Below are 20048 nucleotides of genomic sequence, written 5' to 3'. Positions count from 1 at the left end.
CGCTACTGAATTTCCTACCTGGTGGTTAGGGTGATTCTCACTGACTGTGGTCCTGGGAAGAGTGAACTGTTGCTTGTTTCTATACATGAATTAGAAGGCAAGAGCATTAAAAACAGATTGAAGTTATTTTTTCCAGTGTGTTTTTTTTAGCAGTGATTTTCATTTGCCCTGAATCCTATTTCCTAGTTTTGATACAACACCTGAAATTTCTCATCATCTCCTGAAAAGTTATCTTTTTGTGATCTTCAAATTCTGTCATATCCCTGTTTGCTGTTTTCCCCAGATAATTTTCTAACTAAAAACATTTCACAGCATGGTCCAGTTGATACGTGCAGTGCATTTTTCTGTAAAGAAGATGCATAACTTATCCATTTTCTTCCACCCCAGTTTCTTAACCAGTTCCTATACAAAATACTGTCTCTGTTCTTAGGTTGCAGTTCTGGTATTTCATATCTTCTGCTGGGCAGTGATTTTTGTTTTCTAGTCTATATAACCAGGATTTTTGTCGTGGATTTCTCAAGGAAGAGCAACATTGAGTCATTATTAATATTTGGAAGAAGGTGATAAACGTTTGTCCATAGGCCAGGAACAACATACAACAAATGAGTTGTTTATACTGACTTTGGAATATCAATGATATATGTTAAATTACATGTCTTAATAGGAACAAAAGAAGCAACAAGTGATAAGTGACAAAAAGTCTTTGTTAAATAAGAATGATTCTGTGATGTGGATAAAGTGAACGTCTGGGCAGCTAATGGAGTATGACACGAAAATTGAGATAGAAAATGAAAAAAGGGTGAAAGAAAGACTTGAGACAACATTCTTGGCATGGTAAATGCAAGAATTATTTCATTAAGGAAAAAAGATACTATGTAAAAACTAGTAAGCTGGGATCTAAAATATTTGTCATTGTATGATAAAGTCTAGGCAGAAAGCAGGTACCACTAAGTGAATTGGAGACAAAGAATGCTCCATCATGTCTCTTGCAAGGGGAATAATTGTCATTCATATGGGGAGTGTAGATGGGTTCATTCCCGTTTTGATTCCAGTTCTAATTCAGCTGGAGTTGATAAGGTTAAACACTTCCTTGTTGCAGAAAGCAGCGGTTTCCTTTTCAAAGGGCAGTGTGCACATCCTCAAAGTGCAGGTGACTGTGTTTAACTGAAAAGTAAAACGTGCAAAAAAAAAAAAAAAAAAGAAAAATTATGTTGCTAATGTGAAATGTTCTACTTTGATAGGACACTAGGCCTGGACATCACAGACAACAGAAGGTCAAGAGGTCTCTGGGAAGCAAAAAGTATGTGAATGTTTCTTGTTAGTTTGACTGAGGACAAGAAAAAACCTGAGAGATTCATACTGGAAAACCATATCTGGCCTTTACATAGTACTCTGAATTTTAAGAGCTGCAAGCAATTTTGGTTTGTCTGATGAGAGTCTTGACAGACTTTGCTTACTAGTTTGAAGGAAAAGTGCTTTTCTAACACTTCAAGGTGTATTAGCATTCATTTATTGTTTTGAAAAGGATTGGGAAATATTTTGTGTTCAAGACAAAATGGTACTCTAAAATCTATATGTTTTGAGTGTGATTGCAACTGAAAGGCTTTAATCTGAGAATTCGTCCGCCCGTTCTTCTGCAGGACTTCCTTAAACATGGTATATACTGATCTGACCTGGTACCATCAGTGTTCCCCACTTCCTAATTTCTAGATTGATGTGTTTCATGTGAGCTTCACAGCTCTTACATTAATAGTATTTGCCCAGAGAATAGATACTCTGTGTTTCTTTGATACCTCGTCATTTTACTATCATGTACAGTAGCGGAAATGTCCAGGCATTGCAGGACTGAGAGAAGTACATGAGAATAGTGAAGCGAAGTTCTCTTTGATTTCTAGGAAGAAAAATTAGTGCTGTTGGCTAGTTTAAAGTACTCATAATGTGATTTGTAGGATGTACTATTAGGCTGTCTTCATTGTTGAAAACCTTGCAGGTTAAAATTCTTCCTAGTGTTAAGTCTTTTAATTGTGTAGTCAGCTCTGACTCTAGGAATACATACCAAAGGAGATCTTGCCCTTTGTGGTATGGAAAAGGTGTCTTTTAAAATGATGGACTGCAGTAGAATATGGTTGCTTAAGGATAAACATATATTTTTACATTGAGATTAACTTGTGCCTGCTTCTTAAGTGAAAGGTTTGAGGTAGGATGAATATTTTTTTCTGTTCCTCTCAAGAGCTTTCTAATGTCATTCTCTAAAAGACGTACTGAGAAATAACATTTAGGATGTTTTATCTTGCTGGCACTTTTCAGTTCACCAAACTTGGGAGATTCAATGAACTGTGAGATGAATTTTTAGAGTACTCGGGAAGATGAAAGGGATGTTGTCTGTCAAGTTATTGTGGTTTTGTGTGTGTGTATGCATAAATATACATACAATTTCAAGTTGATGTTTTCCAGGTCTAAGCAATTTGAGGAGGTGGAAACTACTGTCCTAGAACTGAACAGTAACTATGATGAGACAGTCAGCAACATTTCTTCTGCTGCACCAAAGGGCCGAGTGAATGGCAGCTCAGAGTCCAGAAGCAAGCGGACCATTCGCAGGCCTGCTTACTGGCTGGAAATGAGAGGAATCAAAAACAGCACTAACAAGTCTTCAGAAAAAAAAGGTACCCATCACTCTTGGCTTGATGCAAAACTGTTTGTGGTTCTTTTATGAGAGATTAGATGACTTCTGAAAGACATGCTGCAGTTCAACCACAAATTACAAGCTTGGTAATGCTGGTCATGTATTAGGGGAAAAACTTCCTCCACTGCAGAAACAGAGGTATAACTCTCTAATGTTACACAGTTCCTTTTGAGTGACTTGTCTATTAAAATTAATGATTCTGTAGCTGAACTCAGTTTTATCTGTAGAAGAGATATGTATAAGAGTTCTGCCAATCGTGTCAGAAATATGCTTTGAGAGCTTTAAAAATAGGACAAACAAAAAAGGGGACCAGTCAGCAGTATTCTGGATTAGACGCAGCTTTTGTTGGTGGTAGATTTATTTTTTTTTTCTTTTTTAAGGATTTCTTTAATTTTCTTACTCCTGTCACTTATGATTTTCTGATTTCGAGTGGATTGGGTCTTAGGTTGTTGTGGGAATATTCAGATTTCCTGTCCTAGGAGCTGTTTTCCAAACTTGCTTGTGTGTCAGAGAGCCAAAACTTCACTCTTCTTTAATGCACCTTCTTCTTAAGTCAGAATCTGTATTCCATCCTGTTGTCGGGAGAGCTGAATCTGGTCCTTCATAGAAGTGAAGTTTCTGCAGCTCCACACCCCCAGGTCCAACCAGTAGCAAGACTAGGCATGTGTTCCTGTAGCTATAAATACACATACATAACGTGTACTCACAGTCAGCCACACAGATCAACACGAAGAGGCGTGCTCAGCACCCACACAGACAGCACCAAAGGCCTCCATCCTGTTTCCCTCCCCTGCTGATCAGGATGAATATGTGTTGGTGAGAGAAGATAAGCCTATATAAAAAGTGTATGTAAAAGAAGGACATACATATATGTATATGTACATTTGTGTGTGCACGCATATGTGCAATGTGACTCTGTCCTGTAGCTGGACTTAATTTACTCAGTACCTGGCCTTTGGATCCTGGTCTCCTCAATTGCTGGTGCATGGATGTACTATCCCCTGAGGCCCACAGAGCCATGCCAGTTTGCGGTATGCACCTCCTTTCAGACAGGCTCACACTCACAGAAACTGCTCTTCACTGATACCTCTGATGTGGTGTCAGGCATGACCAGACCTGTATACTGACGTGTTTACAAGCAGGTGGCCGTTTTTATCCTCTTACACCTCTGTTTTCCCAGACTTGATGCTCCTCAAATAAGCTATTTCTCTTCCTTTCCCTTCCTTTGATACCACTTCTAAACATCCCAGTCTTGTGTAATTGTGAATTGCTCTTCACTAGTATACAATATGTCATATAACTCTAGGTATTGACACGACGCTCTCCCTTCTCACCACTCCCCTCCTTACCCCTTCTAAAGGGTGCTCCAGAGAGCAGCTCACATTGACTCATTCTGAGGTGTCTCCTGGTACAGACCTGGGAGGAAGGTGTCTGTTTCTTGGAGTCCATAATTTGTGTTCCCCTGCCTGCCATTCTGCTTCTGTACTTCTCTGTGTTCGTGGAGATAAGCTTTGATAGGCCTGGAAGTACTAAGAGGAGTCAGAATATTATTTGGATTTCCCCACCTGCTGTTGTTTCTCCATGCTCCCTTGTATGTGTGTGCAGATAAGCTTTTTGTGACATAACTTAGGACCTTGTGGCTCTCTTCCTGAGGAGTATTATTTTTCCAGACCATGCTGTGGCACTGTTTCTTCCATATCTTCTGTGTGGAATTGCGGGGTGTGAAGTGACTTAAATATTACTGAGTCCAAAAGCTATGTCTAGCCCACTGGTGTCCAGGTGCCTTACAAAAAAATACTTTTTTTCTTAAACTATTGAATATAAGGATAAGCTGAGGCAGCAGCAGACTCAAAGCTGCTATCCAGACTGCATAATGAGACTGAAGCATTTCTGTTCTTACTCATTAGCAGAAGTATTATTGAAAGGCAAGAGGAAATCTGAGCAAGTGGAAAGCGATGATCTTAAAGACTCTCCAAAGAAGAAGCAGAAGATTTCAGGTAATACAAATAACTTGTAATTCCTAGTTAAAAGCCTCCAGGTACTTCAGACTTCCTCTCTGCCCAACCGAACCTCTTTAGTAAGGCTTTTGCTGCTCTTTCCCACAACATCCTCACAGATGAGGTGACAAAGTAGAGGTTGGATAAATGAACAGTGCAGTGGGTTGAAAACCAACCAGTTTGAACATAAAGGCCCAGAGAGTTGTGATCAGCAGCACAAAGTCCAGTTGGAGGCACATCACTAATGGTGTACCCCAGAGGTAAAAACTGGAGCCAGTACTGTTTACAATTTTCATTAATGACCTGGACAGCGTGTACCCTCAGCAAGTACACAGATGATACAAAGCTGGGAGAAGTAGTGGTACACCTGATGGGTGTGCTGCTATTTGCAGGGACATAGACAGGCAGGAGAATTAAGCAGAGAGGAATCTCTTTCAGTTCATCAAGGAGAAATGTGAAGTCCTGTAGCTGGGCAGGGATAACCCCATGTACCAACATATGCTGGGGGCTAACTTTCTGGAAACCAGCTCTGCGGACAGGGATCTTGGTGTCCTGGAGGACAGCAAGCTGAACATGAACCACCAGCTTGCTTTTGTGGCAAAGGCAGCCAACAGCATTCTGAGCAACATTAGGAAAAGCACTGCCATCAGGTCAAGGAAGGGGATCCTTCCTTGCTGGTCAGCACTGGTGAGGCCACATTGGAGTCCCATGTCCAGTTCTGGGTTCCCCACCAGAAAAGAGACATGGGCAAACTGGGGAGAGTCTAGTGTAAGGCTGCAAAGATGATGAAGGGACTGGAATATGTTTCCTATGAGAACAGGCTGAGAGAGGTGCGACTTTTCAGTCGGGAGAAGAGACGGCTTGGGGGAATCTGATCAGTATGTATACATACTTGATGGAGGGGAATGAAGAAAAGTGTGCCAGGCTCTTCTCTGTAGTGCTTCTTGACAGGACAAGAGTCAATGGGCACAAATTAAACCACACAAAATTCTATCTAAAAATAAGAATACACTTTTTTTGCTGTGTGGGTGGTCAAACCCTGGCCCAGAGAGGTTGTGGAGTCTCCATCAGTGGAGATACTCAAAACTTGACTGGACACATTCCTCAGCAGCCTAGTCTGGCTGACCCTCCTTGAACACAGGGGTTGGACTAGGTTGAACTTGTTTTTGTCACCAAGGATTTGAAAAGATGTAGATAGCACAAAGCTGCAAGAGATGGGAAGTGTGTAGGAGAAAAGACTAAAATTGAAAGTGGTCTTGACATTAGAGAAACAGTTTTAGAATGGAATACAGTGTGTAAAATTAAAGATAGTACAGTTAGGAAGAAATACTAGCATAGCTGTAAGACAAAGAACCACCTCCTAGGTGTCAGTTCTTCAGAAGAGGATTTGGGATTTGTAACAGATCAAAAGCTGACTAGGGATCAACAATGTCATACTTGTTTTTAAGAAGGCAGATGTTAGACTGAGGTGTTTGAGCAGAAATGTAGATTTTCAGATATTTTCGGTTGTTGCTGTAATGCAGGGTCACACTTTGAGTGCTGTTTGTAGCAGTGGGCATTGCAGTTCAAGAAATGAGTAGACCAACTGAAGAGAACAGGATGAAGAGAGCAAAAATCATAACCCATGAGAAAACACTGAAACAATAAGAGTGGTTTAGTCTAAAGAAGACTGGAATGAGTAGAGGAATGGGACTGTCCATTTGGTTGTCAACAAGTCATTAGATTGGCTCAACCATAGCGTGAATAGAGGATGATCCAGTGTGAAGAGCTGAGCTTTGTATATGAACAAATACACAGATTACCCGTATCTGAATGGGACTAATGCCTGCAGCTGTAAAAAGCTATGGATTTTGAAAGGGAGTAGAGAACATAATCTTGAAATTCCTTTAAAAAAGAAAAAAAGTTGAGCATTTCTGAATGAGTAGCTTTGAGACAGCAGACTAAATAGCATCCTCCTAGCAAAAAAATCTCTGGTTTTCATAACAAAGCTCACAGAATTAAGTCTTGTGGTCTTTCTTGTTTGTGTTATAACAGGAAAAAAACAGCAAGCTGGAACACAACAAAACTCCAAAACGAAAGGCCACTGTGTTCAGAAAGAACCAGAAACCTATGGCACAGGTAAGAAGCAGCAGCAGTTGATCAGAATTGTTTATAAAGCAGCTAAAAGATAAATGTGATTCTAGGATTTGTATATGTGCCAGTGCTGTGTTTCTGGTATTTTCGTTCACTTTATTGTTATTGTTATTGACAAGAAAGAACTGGCCGCTCTCCTTTTGGCACTGTGTCAGTATTGCAGAGCAAGAGTGGAGGGATAGTGTAGTTCCATGTGGTTTTACCACTGTGTAATGGAATAGTGAAGGGGGAATCACTTTTGAACTGAGCAAAAGCCTGCTAAAATAGTTGCACTATAAAACTCATAAAAATATTCATACTTTTTTAGTCAGCAAAATATGTTTGCAGGAAACACTTTGTAGCTGTTACTGCCAGATCACCTCTTCTGGTAACCTGGTAGCCAGAGACCCAAGCAGTCAATCCTAGAAAAATAACATTAGCCTTGACTCAGGAAGTGGAATGACTTGGTAGGTGTACCTCACAGCACTCATTAAATACCCCAGTTTTCTGCCAAGTGCTATTTGATTCACAGACTTCCCCCAGACACCAGGGGAGAAAAAACCCCTCCCTGTTATTAGTGTTATTATATTATAAAGAGGAAATCCTTTAGATCTTGTTATGATAAGAATTCAGGCAGATGGCTGCTAAGCCATGACCCAGAACCCATTTCAGTAATTTATCGTTCTTATGGATTATGCCAAGCTTTTGCTTGGTGTTTCAAAAAGAGGCCAGGAGCTGGAAACCATTCCACACAGGGTACTTTTCCCTGGCTGTTTAATAACTTGGTCTGGTGGTGGTGTTTTGTTCACTTTCAGTGCCAAAACTGCTGACCAATATAAATGGAGTTCTTTGGTTAGTAGAAGTGAAACATGGGACTTTGTCTGAACCTGTTCAGTCACACCTGTGACTGCTTTTACTGTGAAAACCCTGCATGCTAAAGTAATTGTGTAATAAAAATGAATAAACCAAAAATCTGTGCTGAACAGGTGGAAGAACACTCCTTGCAAGGGAATGGTAGGATTAAAGATTTTTTATAAAATGATCTCCCAAAAAGAGTGATGTGTGCCTTGCTACATGACATATTTAAAGCTGCAAGTGAGCTAAACCTATTGAAGTGTAGCTGAACTTGAGTTTAGTAGCATGTGACTTGTTTCCTTCTAGGATTCATAGTGCATGTGGAAGGAAAAAAAGAGACACTGTATCTGCAGTTCTATTCCAAACCTTTTGTTTTGACAGGTAGTATGGAAGAGCAGTGGTCTTTGGAAATTCAGGACAAAGGCCGAGTTACCTGTCCAACATGTCGGGCTGTGGTGAGAAAGACTGTAGAAGGACTGAAGAAACATATGGTAAATTGCAGGCAGGTAAGAACACGAGAGATGAGCAATGTTTTCTTTACTCTTCAGCTTATAGAAAGGAATGCCTGCACACTGTTCTGTGTGTTTGTGTTGCACTTGAAACCAGTTTCATCTCATTATCATGGCTCTAAGCAAGAGTTCTTTATATGTAAGAGGCTGTGCTTGGTGCTCCTTACTCAGCCTTTTGCTGGAGATTTGGGGTAGTGAACAAAGGTTCACTATTTCATTGTTCCCCTAAATATAAGACTCCATAGAATCTCTTCTGTTCTTAATGGGCATTTACCAGGCCGTAATAAAATGTTCTGCTCTCCTGCTCCTTTCTCCCAAAGAGTTTTCCAGTGCTTTAGTTAACTTAGTTACACACACACTGTCCTTGTTTGTTTCTAGGAAATGTTCACATGTCATCACTGTGGGAAGCAGCTGAAGTCTTTAGGAGGGATGAAATACCATGTCATGGCAGACCATAACAATCAGGTAACACAACTGCTGTGCATCTAAAAATCGTACAGGCAAGACAGTTCCTTCCCTGATGCACATAGAAACAGAACATGGTGTTTTTTTTCAAAGGTTGTAGCTGTTCAAATCTTGTTTACCTTTGAGATTTGACATCTGAAAAAACAGTAGAATGTTAGAGATGGTAGGCATGCTATGTCTTAGAAAGAAGAGATGGATTTCTGTTCAGGCTGGTCACTCATAAAAGGCATTTTCAATCAAAAAAAAAAAAAAAGGAAAGAAATGATTGCTCATTAGGCTGCAATTTTCAGTCCTTTGCTAGAAAGTAGTTTTTCTACATCCAGAGCAGACTAGATTTTAGTTCGAAGGTCAAAAAGCAGAAGCAGCAGTTTAATTCTTCTCTATGTTAGTATCTTAACATAAAGATACTAATACAGTCTGCTTTTCCTCTTTGCTATTTCTTTAAAGAAGGCAATGTTTCCTGTTGTGAAGAATTAAAACTTTTAAAAAGGTCATTCAGAAGTTTGGGTAAGGTTTACGTAATTCGTTACTGTTATTTTTTGCATAGTTCTCAGTACGGTGGTTTCTGAACCTACAGCTGTACTAGTAAATGAAATAGGTCAGAACAATAATGTTCTGGCCCCGAGAAATAGGTCTGTCACCCAGTTTTAACTTTTTCTTCAGTCTAGGTGTAATATTATTATAAGGAAGTGTAGGAAATAACATACAGTAACTGTCTGAGAATAGAGAAGAACTTGAGCTGTATTTTATAAAGGTTTTGTTCATAGATATCTAAATGTTAAAACTCTTTATTTGCAAACTGGTTTTCAGGCAGTTTACCCCTTTTAAAGATAACTCAGTTGTTCTGGGATATAGACAGTGATCACTGTATTAGATACACTTCTGTAAAATCATAAGATAAACAGTCTTAATTATTTTGGGAGCTGTCCTTCAGTAGTGTGTTGAGTAGGCAATTCCCTATGAGAAGAACTGTAAATGCTGAGCATTCTGTGGTTTTCTTTATTTTTTCTGCTGTGCTTTAGCCGGTTGTGAAGGAGGGAGGAGAATTGGATGAGCAGCTTGAGCGAGACCGCCTTCGGAAGGTTTTGAAGCGTATGGGAAAACTAAAGTGTACGAGGGAGGTAAGCTGCATTGTGCTGAGTATCCTGAATTAAACAGCAGCAGATACACAAACATAAAACGTTGAGAGTTCTGCTTGGTATGCTTTAGTGCTGGCCACAGCTGGATTTGTTTCGTGATCCTAGCTATGCTTTTAAGACAGAATATCATAGAATTATAGAATTGTTTGGGTTGGAAGGGACCTTTAAAGGTCATCTAGTCCACCCCTTCCCTGCCATGAGTAGGGACATCTTCAGCTAGATCAGGTTGCTCAAAGCCCTGTCCAGCCTGACCTTGAATGTTTCCAGGGATGGGGCATTCACCACGTCTCTGGGCAAACCCTTTCCAGTGTTTCACCACACTCATTGTAAAAAAAATTCTTTATATCTAGCCTGAAACTATCCTCTTTTAGTTTAAAACCATTGCCCCTCATTCTGTCACAACAGGCCCTACTAAAAAGTTTGTTCCCATCTTTCTTGTATTATGAAAAGGCTGCACTAAGCACTCTCTGGAGCCTTCCCTTCTCCAGGTTAAACAACTCCAACTCTCTCAGCCTGTCTATAGGAGAGGTGCTCCAGCCCTCTGGTCAAAAGTTTGTGACCCTCCTCTGGACCCACTTGAACAGGTCCATGTCTTTCCTGTACTGAGGACTCCAGAGCTGAATGCAGTACTCCAAATAGCATTATAAACTGCTCTCAGAATTACACAGTTGTAAGGCTGGAAGGGAACTTCTGAGGTCATCTAGTTCAACCTCTGTGTTCAGGCAGGGTGAGCTAGAGCTCTTTGAGTATTTGATGTGTTGATGTCTTCAAGGGGGATCAGGAGGACACTGGATTGTTTCATTTATGCACCAAAAATATTTTATTAGTGTGTACTTCTGCTCTTGAGTTGTTTGTGATAGCTGGGAAGATGGTTTTATGCATAATTAAGTGTGTGTCTGTGGTTTTTGAAAATACTGAGATTGACCACAGCAAGAGTAGGGGATCGACGGCAGATGGCTACATCTAAGAACATTAAACACTTGCTTATGCACATTTGATTTGTCCTATTTCCAAGCTCAGTGCCAAGCTGATCACTGGATTCCGGGTTAGGGGATACTCTACTAAGTGGCAGTCGCAGAAACCGTTGAGGTTTTGTTGTCCTCTGCTGCAGCATGAGACAGTAGCTGTATCTTAGGAATAGCTGAAAGTTTTATTTACCATCACCCTAATATAGCTGTGTTCTAGACAGTCTGACTAGCCAACCAAGTGTAAAACCTTCCTCCTTTTCTGCCTAATTCCTCCATCTGTATCTGAAAATCTTTGTTTTGTGCATCCACATTGAACATCTTGCTTCTTTATTCCATATGTTGTAATTTTCTGTTGCCCACTACCTACAAAGAAGTTCTAAGACACAGTTTCTCCCCATTGCAGCCAATTCTTTGTCCTAGATTTTATCTTGTCTTAATATGCTAACATTGAAGTTTACTACCTGATCGTCTCTGGTCTGGCAGGAAAAGTGATAGTACTTTGGTCAGCAAACCGTGGATTCTATACACGTGGTCTTGTGATTACTTGGAGAATGCTTTTCTTCCATGCATTTTTCTTTTGCATTGATAGGGCTGCACAGGCAGCTTCACTAGCATAATGGGATACCTGTATCATGTTAAAAAATGTGGGAAGGCAGCTTCTGAGCTGGAGAAAATGGCTATGAAGTGCCATCACTGTGGAAAAGCATACAGATCAAAGGCAGGACTTGTCTACCATCTCCGATCTAAGCATGGGCCGGTAAGTGCAAATTGCCGTAGTTATCAGGATACTGTGGTCGTACTTCAGCTGCTCAGAGTTGAGACACACGTAGGCTTTTGTCTGCTACTTGGGTGGGTAATGAAGGATAGCAAATAGAGTGTTCTGTCCTTGATAGTTTCCTTCTAGCTGCACCTGTTGCTGTTCTGTGACTAGGAAGAGGTTTTTAATAGTAAATCACCATGGCAGCAGTAAACTTTTCCTGGTCTGACTTTTGCTCCATGGAACAATGATGCTAACATGTATGACTTGGGAGACACGTTTTTTTTGCTCTTAAAAGAGACAACATTGGAGCAAAACAGGCAGTGCTATGCTTGTTGTCCATGAGGGTTTTACAGTAAATGATGTGATATCCTTTCAAGACCAGTGGCTGCATGAAACTCTCTGCTTGAGCCTTACTGCTGTGGCCCCCTGAGTAGGTGTGGGAGTCTGTCTCACTAGTGAGATGCACTTCTGTCCTCTGTCTGTGACAGTGAACCACACCTGCAGCAGCATTTTTGTGAGGGATTTGGCAGAATATTTATTCACAGTATTTAGTGTAACTGAAATAGGAACCAGTGAAGGAGGCTCACCTTTTTTGACCTTCATTGCAGGTCACTTTCCTCCATGAAGAGAGAAGAACAGAGAGCCTGAAGGAAACAAAACGGGAGCCAAACAGCACGGGCAGAGTTCAGAGGAGATCTGCAAAGGTGGCAATCTACTATCTCCATGAGCTAGCTGGAGAAGAGCTGGCCAAAGAGTGGCCCAAGAGGAAAGTTTTGCAGGACTTGATTCCAGATGATCGCAAGGTACAAGGCCTTGAAAATGCTATATAGGGTTTGAGTCTTTCTTCATAACAGATGGGTCTTTACTGGCATCTACCCAACGTTGCCAGTGCTTAGTGGCCCATGCAAGGTAATATTGAAGAAGTAATGTCTTGTGGGAGGGATCAGGTTTTGCTCTCTCTGGTCTTAGATTATGGTATTGCTATGGTAGCAATTGCTGTGGTAGAAGTATTTTATCCAGGCTATAATGACTTTCAAGTCCTCTTGCTAATAGGAGTTGTAATTTTCAGTGGGCACAAGTAACAAAGGCAGTTACAGGCAGTATGTTGCTCACAAGCCATAGACTACAGATCGCTCCTGCCATGCAATGACATCTTATAGTTTTTCAGGCTTCAGAGGCTCCCGGAGTATCTTTTAGGCTGTAAAGGAAACCCAAGGGAAAGGATGATTTATGATTTTAATGGGATAAGTACATTTAGAGGAACTGTTGTAGTCAAAGGTAAGGGAAGTTTTGGATTCTGGTATTGTGGGGGTTTTATAGATTCAGTTATGTTTGAAGAGAGTAGACAGGAAAAGATTGGTTATTTAGATTTTGGCTGTTAGAGCAGGAGAAGAAACAGCACTTTTGTCTCTGGGAGAGAAAGGGATGTACTTGGCACTAAGTGTAGCCAACATTGCTTCCAGCTTCCAATTCCATCTCTTTATCTCAGCTTAAATATACTCGTCCTGGACTGCCCACATTTAGTCAAGATGTGCTGTGCAAATGGAAAACTGAGATAAAGATGTACCGAAGAGTCCACTGCCCAAATCAGGTAATCTTTAAGTACTTGTTTCTGAAGCTTCAAAGGGGACAGATTTCAGGACAGCTGTCCACAACCATGAAACTGCAGTTTGTCTCTCTTCCTCATGCCCTACCCCATCCCCAGCACTTTGTCCCCAGTTTTCAGGCTTGTGTCATTTTCAAGTAAAAGAATTGCAATGTAACATTGTATATGGAGCTGTCTCCAGAAAGCAAGTGTCCTATTGCAGTAACTGGTAACCCAGAAGAATGTCTTGCACCTACCTCCTGTTTCAGGGTCTGGGCTGTTGATGCATGATCTGATATCCTGAGGCTGATGCCTAAAGCTCCACATGGGGACTGTAAAGCTGCCCTTTAACTGAGACCATTGACATTGGATGCAGTACTTGTGTGCTACTAAATACAAGAGCAGGGCAGGAGAGATAGAAGTGTCTTGTACTTGCCCTGTGCTTTGTTTGAAATTAACCTCTGCTGCTCTTCAGGCAAAATGCAAACTCTGTCAAGCTTTTGATCGAGGGTGAACGTAACAGTGATGGGATTATTATGTCTAAGTTTGCTCAGAAACTGGAAGTATTTAACTTACTGAAAGCTTAAGTCTCTTAACAATCCTTTTACCCTTTCTGGCTTGTAGGACTCTGTTATCTCCCTTTACTGCCTCTCTCATCCCTTTTGGAATTGAATTCCAGAGCATAAGACTTTCTTGTGCAGGAAGAAGTGATTTCTTACGAGAGTTTTGCTGACATGAACTTTTTTTACTGTTCCAGGGTTGTGAATCTGTATACGGCAGTGTCTCAGGACTCAAATCTCACCTTGGCACATGTACTTTGGTTGGTAACCTTCGTCTACTCACTGTCTTTTGTACCAATAGCCTTACTGTCCCTATCCCTCACATATCTCCTAGTTCAAGCTGTTGTCTTGCCATCTGCTAATCTGAGTTCCTCAGTCTTGAGTGCTTCCCTATGTGCTAATGGGGTTGCCGTTGCAAATGCTGCTTGAGGCAAGGAGGAAACATCTTAATGGCATGCATTTTAGTGAAACTGCAGTCCTACCTGTGGATTCACAGCTACAAGAACATTTTTTTCAGGTACAGTACTGGAGACCTTTTAACATCTCACAGAGCTGTCCTATGCTTTGTGGGCATAACTGGTTAATAATGTCAGTGCTCCTGTAGCTAAATCGTCGTCTGGTATGAGTAAAAGTTTCTAGTTCTTACTGCTGGGTTATATCTGAGCCAAATTCAAATGCAATATATAGGTGTATCAGCCTTCTAGGCAGCAATTGGTGATGGTGTTTTCTTGTTTCGTTGCCAGGGAGACTTTGTGGCTGGTAAATACAAGTGTCTTCTGTGTGAGAAGGAGTTCATTTCAGAGAGTGGAGTCAAGTATCACATCAACTCTGTGCATGCTGAGGTAAGGCAGGCAGAATGGAAGTCTTCACACCCCACGTTGTTGGAGGAGGGAAGGAAATGCTGGATGCTTGCCCTGTTTTATTTTTTCCTCACTCACTGTTGGGAACAGGATCCTAGAGTCAAGTGGCTTTCGATTTGTTTAAACATAGCTGGTCTTACGCATTGGTCTGGGGAGCAAGTACTGTGTCATGTCACATGTCCCCAGTTGCTGCTGCTCAGTTTAGCTCTTCAGCATTTCCCATGCCTTTAGCAATGGCCAGATCAAATCTCTGAGACAGTGGCACCTGAGGAGGATCATCAAAGAACAGAGCTTTGTTAGGCAGCTGCCTTTCCGGATCTCACATTTCAGGAAACCCTTGTCCCACAAAGCAGCTTTATTATAAGCCCCGATAGGCTTTTTATAGTGTTTCCATCATCAATACCAACCTGTTGCCCTCTCAACCCTGCAGGACTGGTTTGATGTGAATACAACTACCACCAAAAGCTTTGAGAAGCTAATGAAAATCCGCCAAAGAGAAGAGCAGAGGAAGCAGCGGAAGAAACGTCCTTTGACCAGGGGCAAAAAGAAGAGAACTGCAACCCTGGCTGCCAAGAAACTCCCCACTGCTGGAGTTGAGAAAATGAGAAGAAGTAAGAGAGGTCGTCCAAAGCGGGTGGACAATGAGAGTGCGAGTAGTGAGGAGGGGGAGCCTCAAGTTGCACAGAGAGCCGAATTTCCAAAAACCAGCCGCAAGCGAGGCCGGAAGTAAGTCCCTAGAAGAAGAGAAGGGATAATCCTAAAGCTTTTCAGTTACAAGCCCCACTTCTGTCAGGCTCATAACCCACAGCGCTAATATAAGCAACTGAGTGTCTTTGGGACTGTGACTCCATTCTACTCAGTGACCTTGATTTTGAAACTGTCGCCTCTGGTCAGTTGTGAGAGACTTCAAACCAAAGCTGTGGTACAGAGGATGCCTCTCCTGGTGTAGTACCCTTGGACAGTGGCACTAGCAGTGTACCCAGTATAGTTACTGCTCTGGTTACAGTCTCAGTTTGGGTCACATTAGTTGCTTGTTTAGTGGTTTCCAGTACAGCAGCTGTCTGTTATGTCATCTTTCTCTGATGGGTGAGATCAGGGTTCTTTTTTAGCAGTTCTTCCTCTAAGGGACTGACTAGCACAGTGTTTAGGTCTCTTTAAAGGGGGAATCCTGTCTTGCACAGTATGCACACAAACTAAACAGTGCTGTGCAGAATACAGAGGTTTTAGCTTGCCCTGTTACTGTACTGTCTGTTGTCAGCAAGGATGCCAACAGGCAGGAAATGCAACTCTAGTGTGTACTCCAGTCTCTGTCGCACAAGGCACTGTCTCTACTTCATACACTGATGCTTAGGCTCAGCACCAGACAGTAGCATGTGAGCTCTGGTCTGCTCATAAGTGATGGTACATCATTATTACCTTCGTCAGGAACCCAATTTTCCCCTGGCATCTGTCTTCTGTAGCACTGGGCATTAAATGTATGTAAAGGGTCTTCCAGTCCAGTGAGGAGTAAATACTCTCCAGCCTTTTGGAGATTCACTGGCCCTACAAACCCCCAGTAACTACTGTAGTGAGGTGGTCTTCTTGGGCCCTCTGAATACCACTTGTTTCAGACTCACTTGGGAAACAAACTTGCTGCAAGACGGTGCATATCTACAATAGCAGTCTTGCTGATGCTAAAACCCAGGTTCCATTGAACTGCCTTGCCAGTGGTGGTCTTTATCATGCCCATGCTCCTATAGTGTTCTTTTTTTCTATGCTATAGATGGCACCTTCATTGTGTTATATCACCTGCTTCTTTCCAATGCTGCTTCCTTTGTGTGAATGACGTACATGAGCAGTGGCTTCCCTGTGTGGAAAAGGTTAAGAGAAGAGGGTTCATTATTTTAAGCCACATGTTGGCATGAACTCTGCATCATAGGGAGTATCTCCTGTGCTCCATAAATGCAGCAGAAGCTGGTAGGAAGCAGCACCACAGGCAGTCATACTCTGTCTTTCAGAGAATGGGTTCTCCAGAATTCCTGTTATCCAAAGACTCACTGTACCAGGAAGTTGCAAAATTTGGCCTTTTTCTTGAAGTTTTCCAGGCAAGAAAATAGGCAACTGGCTCCACGTTATCTCCCTGTGAATTTTCATTGTCTAACAGACTTGTTGGTTCTGAAATTCACAGGGAAGCCATTGCAGTGCCTGATGAACGGGTGAGCTTATATATATAAAATCATAGAATGGTTTGGGCTGGAAAGGACCTTAAAATGATCCAGTTCTAACCCCCCTGCTGTGGGTAGGGATGCTTCACCCTCACCCTAGACCATGTCGCCCAAGGCTCTGTCCAGCCTGGCCTTGAATACTGCCAGGGATGGAGCATTTACCGCTTCTTTGGGCACCCTGTTCCAGTGCCTCACCACCCGCACAGTAAAAAACTTCCTTATATCTAACCTGAATATGCGTCATTACCAGCATAATCACACTGGCACCGACAGTGGGAAGGGCTGTATGGCCAAGGGTGTTCTCAATAACTGCCTCTCCCATATAGTAAGCAAAGCAGACCCCAGCTGAGCATGGTCTGTCTCATGGGGATTAACACGTGTATGGTAGTGAGACAGTATGTAGTGCTCCATTGTGATCTACATGCAGTGGTTACGCTGCCTTTTGGAACCAGCTGTCACTGTGGTTGCAGTGCTGTGCTGAAAGTATAAATTGTGTGCAGGGTGTGGAAGGTGTGCAGGAAGGTGGGCAAGGTCAGAAGACAACAAAATAAAATGTCACCAGTGCGAGAATGTGGTTTCTTGTCTGTTTGGTCTATACTGTTTTTGGTTCCATCCCCATTTGCACAACACATCCCAGCCTGCCCACTTGGTTGTCCTGCATGCTTTGGTCCTGTTCAGTTGTCTGCACCATTTCTCCTCAGTACTCTACACAGCTGTACTTTGACCACACATGTTTACTACTTTCCCACCCAATAGATGGACAAGATAAACCAATGAATTAAAGGAGGTTTTTCTTAGTGAATTTCAGTCTAGAGTCCTTTTTACTGACATTTTTGAGTTACTAACCAGACCCGCTTTCTAGATTCCACTTCCAGGTGGATACTTCGTGACCACCTGGATTTTGTAGTTACATCAACAACATATTCCCCCACATAACATGGCATGTGGAAAGGAATTATTATTCCATAGTCCATTCATGCTCCGTCAGTGTTACAGCAGATTATTTGCTGGATTGGCTCAAGCTGGTAAGAGGTGGTAGCACTGCTGCACCAGCATAGTCCACTGCTGCTGAGGAGTGTGATCTGTGCAGGAGCACCTTGCTGTAGATGCAGTGAGGCAGGTTACCAATATGACTGCAGCTGTGCTCTGCTGCTCTGAGGGCATTGGAAAATTTAGCCTTGAGGAAGGTATTTTAATCAGGGAATCCACAACATCACATGTATCCAGGGCTATAAATTAACATTAAAAAAACTGTTAATTGTACTATGCTTACCACTGTTCAAGCACCTATGAGTGTACTGTCCAATCCATTGTTGAGTTCAGTTAGCCTAACATCTTGCAAATCCAGGTATAGAATAGAGAATCAGAATGGTTTGGGTTGGAAGGGACCTTTAAAGGCAGTCTAGTCTACCTCTCTTGCCATAGGCAGGGACACTTCACTAGATCAGGTTGCTCAAAACCCCTTGAGCAAAACTTGATTTTGAACACTTCCAATGGTGGGGTATCCACAGCTTCTCTGGGCTAGTATCTCACCACCCTCATCATAAAAAGTCTTCCTTATGTCCAATCTAGCTTTACCCTCTTTCGGTTTAAAACCAGTGTTCCTCGCCCTGTCACTGCAAGCCTTTTTGAAAAGTCTCTCCATCTCTTATAAGCCCCATTATATGCTTAAGGCTGCAATAGGGTCTCCCTGAAGCCTTCTCTTTTCCAGACTGAACAACCCAACTCCCTCAGCCTTTCTTCATAGGAGAGGCATTCAAGCCCTTTGTTTTCATAGCCCTGCTCTGACAGGTCCATGTCTTTTGTACTGTGGGCCCCAGAACTGGATGCAGTGGTCCAGGCAGGGTCTCACTAGAGCAGAGTAGAGAATCACCTCCCTCAACCTGCTGGTGGTGCAGCCCAGGAAATGTTTGGCTTTCTGGGCTGCAGGCACACATTATCTCATGTCCATCTTTTTTTGGTATCTCCCAAGTCCTTCTCTGCAGGGCTGCTCTCCATCCATGGATCCCCCCAGTGTGTATTGACATTGGGGATTGGTCTAACACATGTGCAGGATCTTGCACTTGGCTTTGTTGACCTTAACAAGGTTCACGTGCACTCACTCCTCAAGACTGTCCAGGTCCCTCTGGATGGCATTCCTTCTCTCCAGTGTGTCAACTGTGCCACACAGCTCAGTGTTATGTGCATACCTGCACTCAATCCTTCTGCCTACATCACTGATGAAGATTTAAATACTATCAGTGCCAACACGGACCCCTGAGGGACACCGCTTGTTGCCGATCTCTATTTGGACATTGAGATGTTTGTTGACTGCAACTCTTTGGATGTGGCCTTCCAGCCAATTTCTTACACACCGAATAGTCCATCCATTAAACCCATATCTTTCCAGCTGCATCTTTGGAGGAGCCTGAGGGATGCAAGTGCAATGTACAGAGGTTAGTGGATGTAATACTGAATTTCAGTTTGTAATACTGAATTTCACCTGCTCTTCCACCTCCTAACCACTTAGTATTCTAAAATGCTTTAGCATTTCTTTGTGGTTACCATTCGGTTTTTATTGCTCTGTATAATCCTCAAACCTGGTCTTAATCCCTGCCCACTTTCTAGATCAAGGGGAGAGCAGCTCGGTGTTAATGTGGATCCCTATGGGACATCCAGAGTGGCCTCACTCCCCTGAAAATGCCAAATGTCTCCTCCAAATGCTTCCTCTAACCTCCAACCAAGAAAACCATCCTGTTTAATGCATGGCAGTTTCACTTTTTAAAAAAGTATGGGTGAGGGACTTCATCAGAATCTTTTGGAAATTCAAATAGATGCAGCAAGAAATAGTTAAAGATACGTGGAAAAGTCTTCTTGTGAGGTTTACCTGTTTTCAAAATACTTAAGAGATGTGTGAAGTCTGTCTTCCTTTTATGGATATCCTGGTGCCTCCCTCATACTCCATCATTCCTTTGCACATTAGTCCTTCTCTTCACTATAACCCTTATTGCCACACGGACTGGTCTCTGGTTTCCTTGAGGTGAAGCAGCTGCCCACAGACACAGCACCACGTTGACCATCTGTCCGCATACAGAGCAGCAGGAGCACTGACAGCCTGGCTGCAATGCTGACTGTGGATGCCCAGAAAGAGCACAGCCATCCAAGGGCAGGTGAAGTACAGGCCTTTCTGTCCACCACATCACACCCAGGGATAAGCATGACCTGCAGCATGCAGGGGGCGAAGAGCCCTCCCTGGTCATGAGGCCATGATTTTCATAACCTTTTATATGGTTCTGTCTCACCCAGGAATCACTAGGATTGTTTCTCTGTTCATGGTTAGTCTATGATAAAATAAAGGCTTTATTTGAATAA

The 20048-nt window shown here is 42.3% G+C and overlaps 1 protein-coding gene across 3 annotated transcripts in view; it reads left to right on the top strand.

Annotated features, from left to right (window-relative positions):
- ZNF512 (zinc finger protein 512) overlaps positions 1 to 20048 on the top strand; it is a 21954-nt gene extending 1906 nt beyond the window's left edge. Inside the window, exons 2-15 of one of the 3 annotated variants that reach the window (XM_030490746.1) lie at positions 1242 to 1300; positions 2455 to 2663; positions 3823 to 3825; positions 4591 to 4680; positions 6715 to 6798; positions 8029 to 8153; positions 8535 to 8621; positions 9644 to 9742; positions 11318 to 11485; positions 12097 to 12291; positions 12978 to 13079; positions 13831 to 13893; positions 14377 to 14475; positions 14924 to 20048. In XM_030490746.1, coding sequence (XP_030346606.1) covers positions 1242 to 1300; positions 2455 to 2663; positions 3823 to 3825; positions 4591 to 4680; positions 6715 to 6798; positions 8029 to 8153; positions 8535 to 8621; positions 9644 to 9742; positions 11318 to 11485; positions 12097 to 12291; positions 12978 to 13079; positions 13831 to 13893; positions 14377 to 14475; positions 14924 to 15223 — 1683 coding nt within the window. In that variant the 3' untranslated portion in view covers positions 15224 to 20048. The remainder of the gene's footprint in view (positions 1 to 1241; positions 1301 to 2454; positions 2664 to 3822; positions 3826 to 4590; positions 4681 to 6714; positions 6799 to 8028; positions 8154 to 8534; positions 8622 to 9643; positions 9743 to 11317; positions 11486 to 12096; positions 12292 to 12977; positions 13080 to 13830; positions 13894 to 14376; positions 14476 to 14923) is intronic. The other 2 variants (XM_030490748.1, XM_030490747.1) reach the window with 2 other exon arrangements.

The sequence above is a fragment of the Strigops habroptila genome, chromosome 6 (assembly GCF_004027225.2).
Source record: "Strigops habroptila isolate Jane chromosome 6, bStrHab1.2.pri, whole genome shotgun sequence".
Classification (NCBI taxonomy): Eukaryota; Metazoa; Chordata; class Aves; order Psittaciformes; family Psittacidae; genus Strigops; species Strigops habroptila.
Note: the sequence above shows the minus strand (reverse complement) of the source record. Positions and strands in the feature narration are given on the sequence as shown.